Raw genomic sequence first — 12,504 nt, forward strand, 5'->3', positions numbered from 1 at the left:
TATGGGCAGGTACCAGCAACCCAGTTGTGAAGATACAGACTCATACACCCCCTGCCTTTTTTTTTTCCCTTTTTGTCCTCCCATCACAACCACCAGCAAGACCCAAAACCTTGTATAATCCACATCATTTTTTTAAATTGGGATCTTTTACAGGGTTGGTGATCACTGCTTGAAGCAAATCTATATTTATCTCCTTCCACAGCCACCATTAAATTCTGTTCAAAGTCAGAGCCACTCTCTATTCTCTGGTATTCTATCTATCCCACCTTCTCAAGGATAAGTTGATTCAGTCAGTTCCTGATTATTCCACATCTATATCCTGTCCTTCTCTATTGGCTTTTGCACTTATAGTCTATGCAACATGCTTGGGCCTCTCTCCTATCCCAAGAAAATCCTCTGTTGTTGCCATGTCCACCTTTAGTTATGTCCCTCTCTATCTCCCCATTCGTACACACCTCAAAATGAAACTGTACTTAATCTCAAGAACCTGCTCTCTTTGCCTTCTGTTCCAGGCTTCCCCTTCTAGATCTTGACTTAGGCTATTTTCTGCTGGTCTGCTATGCTTTCCCCAAGACTCTATCCCACTGAACTCATAGCTTTTATCCCACTGAACACATAGCTTTTAGTCTAAAGCTAGAGCCCACCTTCCCCAAAGAGCTAAGCTGATCTCTAGCTCTTCTAAACCCAAAATGTCACCCACATCAACCTAAGCACATTAAAATACAGAACAAACTGAAATTAATTTTGCAAATTTAAAGCAACTATGATACCAAATATGATAGGACACAAAAACCAGAATTGGCAAACAGATTATTTTCATAGTGTGTCACCCTCAGCTGATTGGTAATATCTGCTAAGACTGCTGCATGGACAAAGATTCCAAGGATGTACCTTGGCTCCATGGGAAGGCCTGCTGCAATTCACTGGCAGTATCTATAAAAATGGATAAACATGGGCTCAGGAGGGCCGAGAGGAGCTACTCCAAGTTCAAGGTCAGGAGGGGCGGCTGTGAGGAGATACCACTTGTCCAAGGTAAGGAGCAGCAGCTGCGCTTTGCTGGAGCAACTATGAAGAGATTCCCCATGTCCAAGGTAAGAGAAACCCAAGTAAGACGGTAGGTGTTATGAGAGGCATCAGAGGGCAGACACACAACCATAATCACAGAAAACTAGTCAATCTAATCACATGGACCACAGCCTTGTCTAACTCAATGAAACTAAGCCATGCCGTGTGGGGCCACCCAAGACAGGTGGGTCATGGTGGAGAGGTCTGACAGAATGTGGCCCACTGGAGAAAGGAATGGCAAACCACTTCACTATTCTTGCCTTGAGAACCCCATGAACAGTATGAAAAGGCAAAAAGATAGGAAATAGATGGGGAAACAGTGGAAATAGTGTCAGACTTTATTTTTGGGGGGCTCCAAAATCACTGCAGATGGTGACTGCAGCCATGAAATTAAAAGACGCTTACTCCTTGGAAGGAAAGTTATGACCAACCTAGATAGCATATTCAAAGGCAGAGACATTACTTTGCCAACAAAGGTCCATCTAGTCAAGGCTATGGTTTTTCCAGTGGTTATGTATGGATGTGAGAATTGGACTGTGAAGAAAGCTGAGCACTGAAGAATTGATGCTTTTGAACTGTGGCATTGGAGAAGAATCTTGAGAGTCCCTTGGACTGCAGTGAGATCCAACTAGTCCATCCTAAAGGAGATCAGTCCTGGGTGTTCAGTGGAAGGTCTGATGTTGAAGCTGAAACTCCAATACTTTGGCCACCTCATGCAAAGTTGACTCACTGGAAAAGACCCTGATGATGGGAGGGATTTGGGGCAGGAGGAGAAGGGGATGACAGAGGATGAGATGGCTGGACGGCATCACTGACTCGATGGACATGAGTTTGGGTAAAGTCTGGGAGTTGGTGATGGACAGGGAGGCCTGGCATGCTGCGATTCATGGGGTCGCAAAGAGTCGGACACGACTGAGCGACTGAACTGAACTGAACACTGCTGAAGCCAGTGCTAATTCTGACAGCACTGCTAAAACCAGCACTGGTGCTGTGTGTGCCTCCAAAGCCAAGATTGGTGCTGAGTGTATCACCAAAGTTAGTGCAACTGTTGAAAGAGCTGCTAAAGGAGACCTTGGTACTGAGTACACCATCAAAACCAGTACTGGTGCTAGAAGAGCCACCAAAGCAGATACTGGTACTAAGTGTGCCACCAAACTGGCACTAGAACTGAGAGAACCACCATAGTAGCCACTAGTGCTGAGTGTGCCACCTAGGCGAGTGCTGGTGCTAAGTACACCACTAAAGACTGCACTGGTGCCAAAGTGTACTGCCAAGGTTGGTGCTCGTAATGAGTGCATCACTGAAACCAGAAGTGGTACTGAGTGTGCCTCCAAAGCCAGAGCTGGCTCCACCATTGAAACTGGTATTGGTGTTGAGCAGGTCACTGAAACTACAGCTGACCCCACCATTGAATTTGGCACTGGTGCAAGGTGTGCCACCAAAGCTAATACTGGCTTCACTGCTGAAACTAGAGCTGGTGTTGGCTGTACCACCAAAGCTAATGCTGGCTCCACCACTGAAAGTGGAGCAAGTGCTGGGTGTGCCATCAAAGCAAATGCTGGCTACACTGCTGAAGCTAGCACTGGTGCTGCATGTGCCACCAAAGCTAATACCAGCTCTGCCACCAAAGACATTACCAGGGCTGGGTACACCACTGAAGCTAATACTAGAACCATCGCTATAGCTAGCCCTGGTGCTAGCTTCTCTGCTGAAGTCTATGCTAGCACTGGCGTTTGCATTTTCTTGGGCTCTGGCCTCAATTTCAAGTGAAAATCTGTCCCAGGCCTGAGCACCATCACCTAACTCTTCCTTTGTTAGACAGTCGATATCCATGTCATCCCAATTCCAGGGCCCAGCCATAGCTTCCTCTCTAATCGCCATTTGGGCTTTTGCCTCAGCTCTGGCCTCAGCCTCAGCTATAGCCACAGCTGCAGCTTGGACTTGCATCTCCACTGCTTCCTGGTACTGCATGGCCCAGTCCTTGGGGTCTTTCTTTTGCACCTGAAATGAGAATTACAATCATTATAATAAAAATAACATTTGTAATTATGTATTAAGTACGTACCATGGGCTTTGTATAAAACTAAGAGTAGCATTTTAAAAAATTATTAGTTGTTAGGGCTCTATCATGGATCAGTCCTGAGATCCAATTTCAGTTCTGATAATTTAGGTGCTATGTGACCTTGGACAAGCTACTTAATGTCACTGAGCCTAAATGTCTTCATCTCTGTCTTCATACTGACTCTCTTATCACAAATGAACTGCAAGCTGCCCATCACTGTATACTGCTTTCCCCAGTCAGGGACATCCTGTACCCTTAATATGTCAAGTCAGGACAGCTCTCCTATTACCTTTCATGGTAAGAGATAAGGAGAAATGATAAGAGAGTAAATATGTTATGGATTGAATGCTTTTGTCCCGCCGAAATTAATATGTTGAAGCACCAACCTCGAATGTGACTATATCTGGAGGTAGGGCCTTTCTGGAAGTAAAGTTTAATGATGTCATAATGGTGGGTTCCTGATCCAATAAGATTAGTGTCCTTTTAAGAAGAGCCTCTCCCATTATACAGAGTGAAGTAAGTCAGAAAGAGAAGAACAAATATCATATATTAATGCATACATATGGAATCTAGAAACACGGTACTGATGAACCTATTTGCAGGGCAGCAATGGAGACAACAGACATAGAGAACAGGCTTATGGACATGGAGGGGGTGCAGGAAAGGAGAGGGTGGGACAAATGGAAAGAGTAGCATAGAAACATATGCAGTACCATATATAAAACAAATAGCCAGTGGGAATTTGCTGTATGATGCAGGGAGCTAGACCCAGTGTTCTGTGAAAATCTAGAGGGCTGGGATTGGAGGGAGGTTCAAGAGTAAGGAAACGTGTATACCTATGGCTGCATTTATGTTAATACCAACAAAATAACCAACAAAATATTGTAAGGCAATTATCCTCCAATTAAAAATAAATATTTATTTTAAAAAAGAAGAACTCTCTCTCCACCATGAACACAGCAAGAGTTCATGAATGCATGAACTCTGCAAGCCAGGAGAGGTTTCATTAGAAACTAATGCTCCTGGACCTTAATCTAGGACTTCTAGCCTTCAGGACTATAACAAAATGTTTCTGTTTTTTTTTTTTTTTTTTAATTTTTTATATTTATTTATTTGGCTGCACCAGGCTTTAGTTGTGGCATGTGAGTGAATTCTTAGTTGGGGCATGTGGGACCTAGTTCCCTGGCCATGGATTGAACCCCAGCCCCCTGCATTGGGAGCGTAGAGTCTTAGCCACTGGACCACCAGGGAAATTCCTGTTTCTGTTGTTTAAACTACTCAGTTTATGATATTTTGTTATAGCAGTTAAGGAGACTAATATAAATTATGAATAATGAATGAAATGATGTAAACTTTATGTCAAGCAGCATTCTGGGACATAAATTAAGTTCCATATGTTTATATATGAACTGCAGGCTACCCTGTACCTGTCCATTCTGTACACTGCCTGCCCCAGCCATATTACCCTTAATATGCCAAGTAAGGGAAGCTCTTCCATTACCTTGCAGGCAAACTTGAGAACTTTCATCTTGCTAGTCTCATGGTAGGAGCACAAGCCCCAGAAGAACTCATATTCAGGTGGTCTGCTGTTGGGGACCCTCTTGTATTCCAGGTACCTTGGAGAAAGGAAATAAAACTTGCTTCTAACCAAGCAAACCTGTTGTCTAACCACTTGGTTACAGGTGGCAACCTCCTCCAATCAAGTACTAAACTCAGCTCCTGGAGAAGGATATCCAAGGCCCTCCTTCCCCAGACTAACTCCAAAACAAATTTCATGATCTTAACCTCCAATATCGAGCCATTTCCCATTGGCTCTGTACAAAGCAGTCACTTGGTGTTACAGGGGAGGCATGTATAGGGTATGGTGTCACAGGGAGGCCAAAGTATTCTGCCACCTGTGAGGGGTAAACCCAAGTTTCTATTGGGTGTGTTGTAAACAGAGAAGCCATTCTCTGGGCATTCTGCTCTGAGCACACCCCATAGCAAGGGTTTTGTGTTTGGTCTGGCCCAGCCCTGGTATGGTCCACCATGGTAATTGTGGGCCAGACTCACTTAGTTCTAGGAAACATAATGCCCATATGTCTAAAGTTAGTGTAAGAAAAGGGCTGAACAAGCAATTTCTGGACCAGACTGGCATACCCAGAACACTTCAGGTCCTGACAAAGCCCCCAAACACCACTTACTTTTGCTTCACAAACTCATCTGTGATGAGCTTCCTCACTTCCCCTAAGAGTGAGTGCCTTATCCTGACAATGGGAAAAATAACCCATGAACCAAGATCAGATCTTCCCACATGGGGGTAGAGGCATTTCCCAATGTGGAAGAGACCTGTCTAGTACATGAGGCCATCTCAATTAAGTCAGGAAAGTAATAAACACAGGATCACTAGAAGCAGGCAGCTGAGGTCAGATGGTTCTTATCAGGGATGCCCCTAAGGTCTATCTTATATATCAGATTAGAACAGAAAGAGGACATAGGAGAAAGAGGAAGCAGAGAGTTCAGGACCATTTCCCTATCCACCCAAGTCAGAACTCTGGACCCAGTCCAGCACATCTGCCCACCCCACCAGACCACCAGACTGATGCAATCCTGGGACCATTCTCTCTTGCCAAAGGACAACACGGACAGCAAGCACTGACAGAGCCCAGTCATACCCAGGGCACAGCCCCAACTTGCGCAGCACCTCCCAGATGACAGCTGCAAGGGGAGGCAAAAGGAAACAGGGATAGAAATGAACATGTGCAATTTTGACCATGACCCCCTCCTCCAATTCAGCTGCCAACCCAGCCACTTACCCTCATTGGCCTTGTTGCCATTCATAAAAATGACACTCAGAATCACCATGAGAAGATCTAGTTTGGGTGTGCCCTTGGTCCTAGGGAAATAATGGGACAGAGAGAAGGTTTACATCCAGCAGCCATCTGAAAAACAAAACAAAACATACACCAGCTTGCTCACTAGGCTAGCTTCTCCCAGATTCTTCAGATATGGGAGAATTCTGCTCAGTCTATGCTTCAAGCTCTATATGATCCTGGGAAAGGCACTTAAGGCTTTGAGCCTAGTCTCCTATTCATAAAATGGGAAAATTACATTCTCCTCTCCCCAAGTTACTGAGAGGATAGAATGCTTGTCAGTCTGGTATGATCCAGGCACCCAGCCAATGTGAGTTCCTTCTTTCTCTTCCAGACCCCTCAGTTCCAAGAGAATTCTAGGCACAGCCCCACTGATGCTCCTGCCCATCAATCATCATGATTCACCCACACCAGGAAGCCTTCCCTTGAGAACCACTCTACCAAGCCTGATAGGAAGAGACAGGGAAGCTTCTAGAGAAATAGAAAATCTGACAGTAGGAGTAACCCAGGCTTTTACACCCTCCAGACAATCATAAAGGAGCACTATTCCTGTGTGCAGGGCTCCAACTATGAGTGGATGATAGAAAATGGGGTTTTAGGCTCTGTCTTTCCTGACTTCCTAAGGGGATGTGGGGAAGGAAAAGACAAGGATGGAGTAGTACCATGAACAAAAAAAAAGCAGAGAAGCCTCCCTACCACTGCAGCCCTTTCCCAGCTTACATTCTCAGTATGCCTGTAGAGGATTCCTGAATGCTAATGAGAATACACAAGCTGCTTTATCAATTTCCTTCAGATTGACTCAAAACATCTGCCAAGTAAAAGAATAGCGTGTGAGATCACAAAATTCAGCCTAGGCATCAATGAGCTGGCTGAGCATCCCACAGTTCCCTGTTGACCTAGGATTTGTGAGTGTGTGTGAGAAATCAGTAAGATAATGCATAGAAAGCATTTAGCTAAGTGGCCAGCACACAGCAAACAAATAACAAACATATTATTGTTACCAAATCATCTTTATGATTAATGGGACTCTATACATGAACTGTGAACTTCCAGATGTTCAAGCTGGTTTTAGAAAAGGCAGAGGAACCAGAGGTCAAATTGCCAATATCCGCTGCATCATGGAAAAAGCAAGAGAGTTCGAGAAAAACATTTATTTCTGCTTTATTGACTATGCCAAAGCCTTTGACTGTGTGAATTACAATAAACTGTGGAAAATTCTTCAAGAGATGGGAATACCAGACCACATGACCTGCCTCTTGAAAAACCTATATGCAGGTCAGGAAGCTACAGTTAGAACTGGACATGGAAAAACTGACTGGTTCCAAATAGGAAAAGGAGTACGTCAAGGCTGTGTATTGTCACCCTGCTTATTTAACTTATATGCAGAGTACATCATGAGAAACGCTGCGCTGGAAGAAGCATAAGCCGGAATCAAGATTGCCAGGAGAAATATCCATAACCTCAGATATGCAGATGACACCATCCTTATGGCAGAAAGTGAAGAGGAACTAAAAAGCCTCTTGATGAAAGGGAAAGAGGAGAGTGAAAAAGTTGGCTTAAAGCTCAACATTCAGAAAACAAAGATCATGGCATCTGGTCCCACCACTTCATGGGAAATAGATGGGGAAACAGTGTCAGATTTTATTTTTCTGGGCTCCAAAATCACTGCAGATGGTGACTGCAGACATGAAATTAAAAGACACTTACTCCTTGGAAGGAAAGTTATGACCAACCTAGATAGCATATTCAAAATCAGAGACATTACTTTGCCAACAAAGGTCCATCTAGTCAAGGCTATGGTTTTCCCAGTGGTCATGTATGGATGTGAGAGTTGGACTGTGAAGAAAGCTGAGCGCCAAAGAATTGATGCTTTTGAACTGTGGCGTTGGAGACGACTCTTGAGAGTCCCTTGGACTGCAAGGAGATCCAACCAGTCCATTCTGAAGGAGATCAGCCCTGGGATTTCTTTGGAAGGAATGATGCTGAAGCTGAAACTCCAGTACTGTGGCCACCTCATGTGAAGAGTTGACTCATTGGAAAAGACTCTGATGCTGGGAGCAATTGGGGGCAGGAGGAGAAGGGGACGACAGAGGATAAGAGGGCTGGATGGCATCACTGACTCAATGGACGTGAGTTTGAGTGAACTCTGGGAGTTGGTGATGGACAGGGAGGCCTGGCGTGCTGCGGTTCATGGGATTGCAAAGGGTCGGACACGACTGAGCGACTGAACTGAACTGAGGGGGACAGAGAATGGGAAATGGAAGGGAGAAGTGAATATCTGAAATATACTACAGGATGTGTCCAGCAGTGAACAGAAGCCAGGATTGAGTTGGATGGCTTGAGTCTTAGCTGTACCTGCTGTGTGACCCCAAGCTAGTCTGTGCCTCTCGCTAGGCCACCATCTGCTCATCTGCATGGGGATGGGGCTGAATTAGTCAGTCTCTGTGGTTCCCTGCAAAGGGATGTGTACACCTTTGTTCCATTCAAGAGTTCCCCATTGTGCCCATCCCCCAGAGGATACCCCTTCACCTTCTCCAGAGCATAGCTTGCTTGTTCAATGATCTCTGAGAAATATTCATCATATTCTTGGATGACATCCTTCAGCATGTCTGCAGGAAGGGAGAGAAGGGAACAATTGGGATGAGAAGGGGCCACAGAGGCTATAGTCCTTTTGCCAGCCCAGTGGGGTCAGTATAGTCTGAGTCCTGAACTGTGTTAATGGGAGATGCCAGCCATGACAGAGTGTGAAAAGGGCAGGGGGGGACATGTGAGAGAATGAAGAGGCCATAAAACTAAATGATTACTCCCATGGCAGAGAGGAGAGGGGAGTAGAAAGGACAGCTTAGGGAGGAGGGTTGGTATGACTCTATCTGAGTGGTTGATGGGGATCTGTGTCTGGTCCTTAATCAACAGGTATTTCACCAACTTATTTGCCTGGGAGAAGAGGAATACATGGAGAGATCTCAATATGTTTTCATAAAACTTAGAAGAATGGCAGAGAAGAGGGCAGGTGAAGAAGAGAAAAGACTGAGCAGCATTGGATTCTTACCCTTTCTTGCAAAATGGCCACATCTCGGGATAGCAGAGGCCTCTGGCTCCATGGGATCCACCTATAATTACCAACACCTCTCTCATCCTTGTTCAGATTCTTGGACTACATCATCAGAAAGAAGGAAGATCCAAAATCACCAGCTGAAAGAGATGGCTTTGTCTCCTCACGCTGTCCCCTAAACCTTCCCTATAGTGGGTCCTGACTTTACCATTAACCACACTGAGTCCTAGATTTATCTTTTACTGTCTTCCAGGTAGGAGTTTTATTTTCCTGCTACACAGGAGCAATCCAAGGGCAGGGTCTGGTTATTTCTCTTTTTTTTTGGCCACCACTGGCTCTACAAGCTGTACCCCTTCAACAAGTCACTTCACCTCTCTGGGACTTGGTTTTCTTATCTGCAAAACTGGGACCTAGCTGGCACAAGTTACTTTAAAACATAAAAATATATCCTGTGTAACTATACCTAACACAAAGCCTGACACATTCTAACTACTGTATAAGTACAAGTTGAATTATATCTGGGTTGTATCTAAGTGTATCGATGTCTTATTTCCACACCAATCTGTGAACTGCCAAGGAGCAGTAACTACATCCCAATCTTCTCAGAATCTCACATAGCCTATATGAATGCAGGGACTGGCTCAGAGTATAAAGACTCAGTAAACTTTTATAGAACAAATAAACAAACCAGGAGGAAAGCAATGGAAAAGAAGTACAAAGTTAAGGATGGTGATGTCAGAGATCTCACCTTTTGGTTCCTCTTTCCCTGGGTCCTAGTTGTGGGCTCCAAACTAAACTGAGCCAGGTAGTCATCTGCCAGGGCCTGGACAGAAGCAGCAACCTGAGTCTCAAGAGAACTTATGTGGGTCTGAGAGGTATCCATCTTGGCCTGGATCCCTTGGTCAACTTGAGTCTGGCTTTTGGTTGTTTGGGTCTTAGTGTCAACCTTCTGACCCCTGTACCCTCTCTTGACCCAGAGGGTGGCTGCTAGGGGTTGGTTTGTGACCATTTGACTGGCAGGTAGGGCCTCAGAGATCTCACAGGCAGATTTTGGGCCTTCGTAGACAACTTTCTTGCCCTTGGATTTTGGGGGCCAGATAGCTGCTGCTGAGGCCTCAGTCTGCCTGGTAGCTATCTCAGTGGCATCTGAGGCCTCCGGGAGCTCAGTATCAGTATTTGTGCCCTTAACAATAAAATTGCCTTCTTGGCTTTAGAGCCTTTCTTAGTTCGGATGGAGGTAATTTGGCTGTGGGTGGTAGCTGTGTAAATAGTGGATGGAGCCAGTGAGATATCAGTGGCACTAGCTATGACCTTATTATCAGCCTTCTTAGCCCTGGAAACTTCTTTAGGCGGGTGGGGCCTAACAAACCTTGAGAATTGGCTGACTCATTGGCAATTGGAGCCTGGATAGTCTGAAGAACGACTAGCAGGTTTAGGGTCTGCAAGGGTAACTTGATCTGTGTAGTGACACTCTCACTGTGAATTGGAAATTGGGAACATTGGGTTGCCTTAGCAGTAACTTTTTTTGTCTTGTTAGATTTCTTAGACTAAGCAGTGAATGAAGAAGCCTGAGTATTGGCTACCTCAGTGGTAGCTGAAGCCTGGTTGATCTGGAGAATGACTGGCAGATTTAAAGCTGGAAAAGTTACTTTAAACTTGGTGGTGGGAATCACACTGGCAGATGGAACTGGAGGGTCAGTCTTAGTAATAGCCTTAATAGGGGCCTTCTTGGTCTTGCTTTTCTTCAGCTGGTTGGCAACTGGTGGGTCCATGGCCAGAGGGTCCTTGGTTGCTGCCAAGAGGGTATGTATCAGCAAGACACTGTCTTCTGTTGTCTCAGCCTGTACATCTGGAGGGAAGTGAAGCCCTAGGCTCACAGTGGGAGGCAGAGGGCCCTACACACTTAAGACTATGATGTATTGAGCCATCTGGCCTCCCTAGAGCCCACCCTTTCTAAAAAAACCTCCCCCTCCTTTGAACGATTGATTGAAGGGGAGAGTAAAGAAAGAGAAAGGGAGCAAGAAATAGGCAGGTTTTCCTCACCTCGTCCTCCACCATACAAGGGAGGACTGAAACAGGTTAGGTAGGGAGTTATGCAACCACAGAGTGGTAGGGGCTCAACAGCAGTAAATGAACTCAGAATAGGGTAGATGGCCTTCAGAGAATGCAGAGAGGCCTCACCTGGAACAGGGTTATCTTATAATTGGAGTCATTTCTCCTATCCATTTTTCTGGAGGGCCAAGAAACAGCTGAGCCTGATGGGAAGGGGCTTGAGTTAGGAAAGAATGAGAGGGAGGTGGAGATTTGTATGGCCTCCTGCCAATCCTAAGGAAGGGGTTCTTATCAAACCTTGAACCCCAAACCCTACAACTACTGGGTTCTCATACCTAGAAACCCAGATGGTCTGGCTTCCAAATCCTAGCTCCTTTTGCTTCCAAGAAACAGCAAGTCAGTTCTCCGACCCCTTCCCCTTTACCCTACACAGGCCCCTTACTGCAACTCTATAGTGCGCATGTGCACCAACCAGAGGTGTAGGGGCAACCGCTGGCGCTGAGCGCTCACTTGCTTTGGTGGACTGAACTGTGACCACCTGAATCCCACATAAGGTCTCTGCTCTCAGAGCAGCTGAACATCTGGACTCCACCCGTGACAAACTCTTTCTAACTGCATCTCATCTCATTCGAACCCTTCTCCCAACACCTCCTCCTCCACCTCCGCTCTTACAGCTTCTTACAGCCCCTTCCCGCCCCCAACACCATCCACCTCTCCTCTGTAGTACAGTGGTGCACTGCACCGCCCCTTTTCGAAACGCCCCCTCCCTCCACTCTACAGTACTACCCCGCACCTCTTAGTCCCTTTACACGCTCCCTCCCTCCGCTCTGCAGTAAGTCCCTGCACGCCCCCTCCCCAGCACTGCTTTCCTACTTCTATGTCTGCTAGTGACCATCCCGCCCTTACTACAAACACGGTTGCCTCGCCCATAAATCCAACGATATCAGGCTTTTGTGTGATCCTTGTTCCCAAACGCTACCAGGTTCTGTCCCTTTCCTTTTCAAACCGGTATCAACCGGGTCCTAGCCCCTCTTTTCTCCCCTCCGAGCCCGTTCATTTCAGTTATTCAATAGGGATTCTACCCCTTCGTTTATCCACCTCCAAATCGCTACATTCTGTGGCCCAAACCAGGTCCTGCGACCTTTCTCCATTTAACAAAGGCCCTCATTGCCTATCTCCCTGCTAAATTGGATTCTGTTCCTTTCTTTCTGTGCCCTGAGCGATTTCTCCATCTCATCTTTCTGCAGTCTCAACCGGATCTGCCTCCCTCCTTTGGCACCCCTAACAGAATCTAGACCTCTCCTTTCCATTGCCCAAAAGAAATTCTAACCTATCTCCCTTGCTATCTGAGTAAAGGCACCTCTAAATCCGACCACTTCCATGAGTTTAGCGACTGTATCTTCAGCGGATTTCCTTCAAAC

At 45.8% G+C, this 12,504-nt stretch overlaps 1 protein-coding gene and 1 non-coding gene across 2 annotated transcripts in view; both read right to left on the reverse strand.

The window, feature by feature from the left end:
- TRO (trophinin) overlaps positions 1-12,504 on the reverse strand; it is a 66,669-nt gene that overhangs the window by 704 nt on the left and 53,461 nt on the right. The window contains 14 exon segments of the mRNA XM_027535386.1: positions 1,929-2,225; positions 2,228-2,324; positions 2,326-3,066; positions 4,629-4,743; positions 5,782-5,824; positions 5,923-6,002; positions 6,700-6,754; positions 6,757-6,787; positions 8,509-8,577; positions 8,845-8,913; positions 9,029-9,133; positions 9,780-10,223; positions 10,226-10,386; positions 10,389-10,926. Of these exon segments, the coding sequence (XP_027391187.1) occupies positions 1,929-2,225; positions 2,228-2,324; positions 2,326-3,066; positions 4,629-4,743; positions 5,782-5,824; positions 5,923-6,002; positions 6,700-6,754; positions 6,757-6,787; positions 8,509-8,577; positions 8,845-8,913; positions 9,029-9,133; positions 9,780-10,223; positions 10,226-10,386; positions 10,389-10,926 (2,845 nt within the window).
- Positions 4,978-5,106, reverse strand: LOC113888298. Its single transcript, XR_003509934.1, has one exon. It is a non-coding gene; the product is annotated as a small nucleolar RNA SNORA11 (small nucleolar RNA).

The sequence above is a fragment of the Bos indicus x Bos taurus genome, chromosome X, assembly GCF_003369695.1.
Source record: "Bos indicus x Bos taurus breed Angus x Brahman F1 hybrid chromosome X, Bos_hybrid_MaternalHap_v2.0, whole genome shotgun sequence".
Lineage (NCBI taxonomy): Eukaryota > Metazoa > Chordata > Mammalia > Artiodactyla > Bovidae > Bos > Bos indicus x Bos taurus.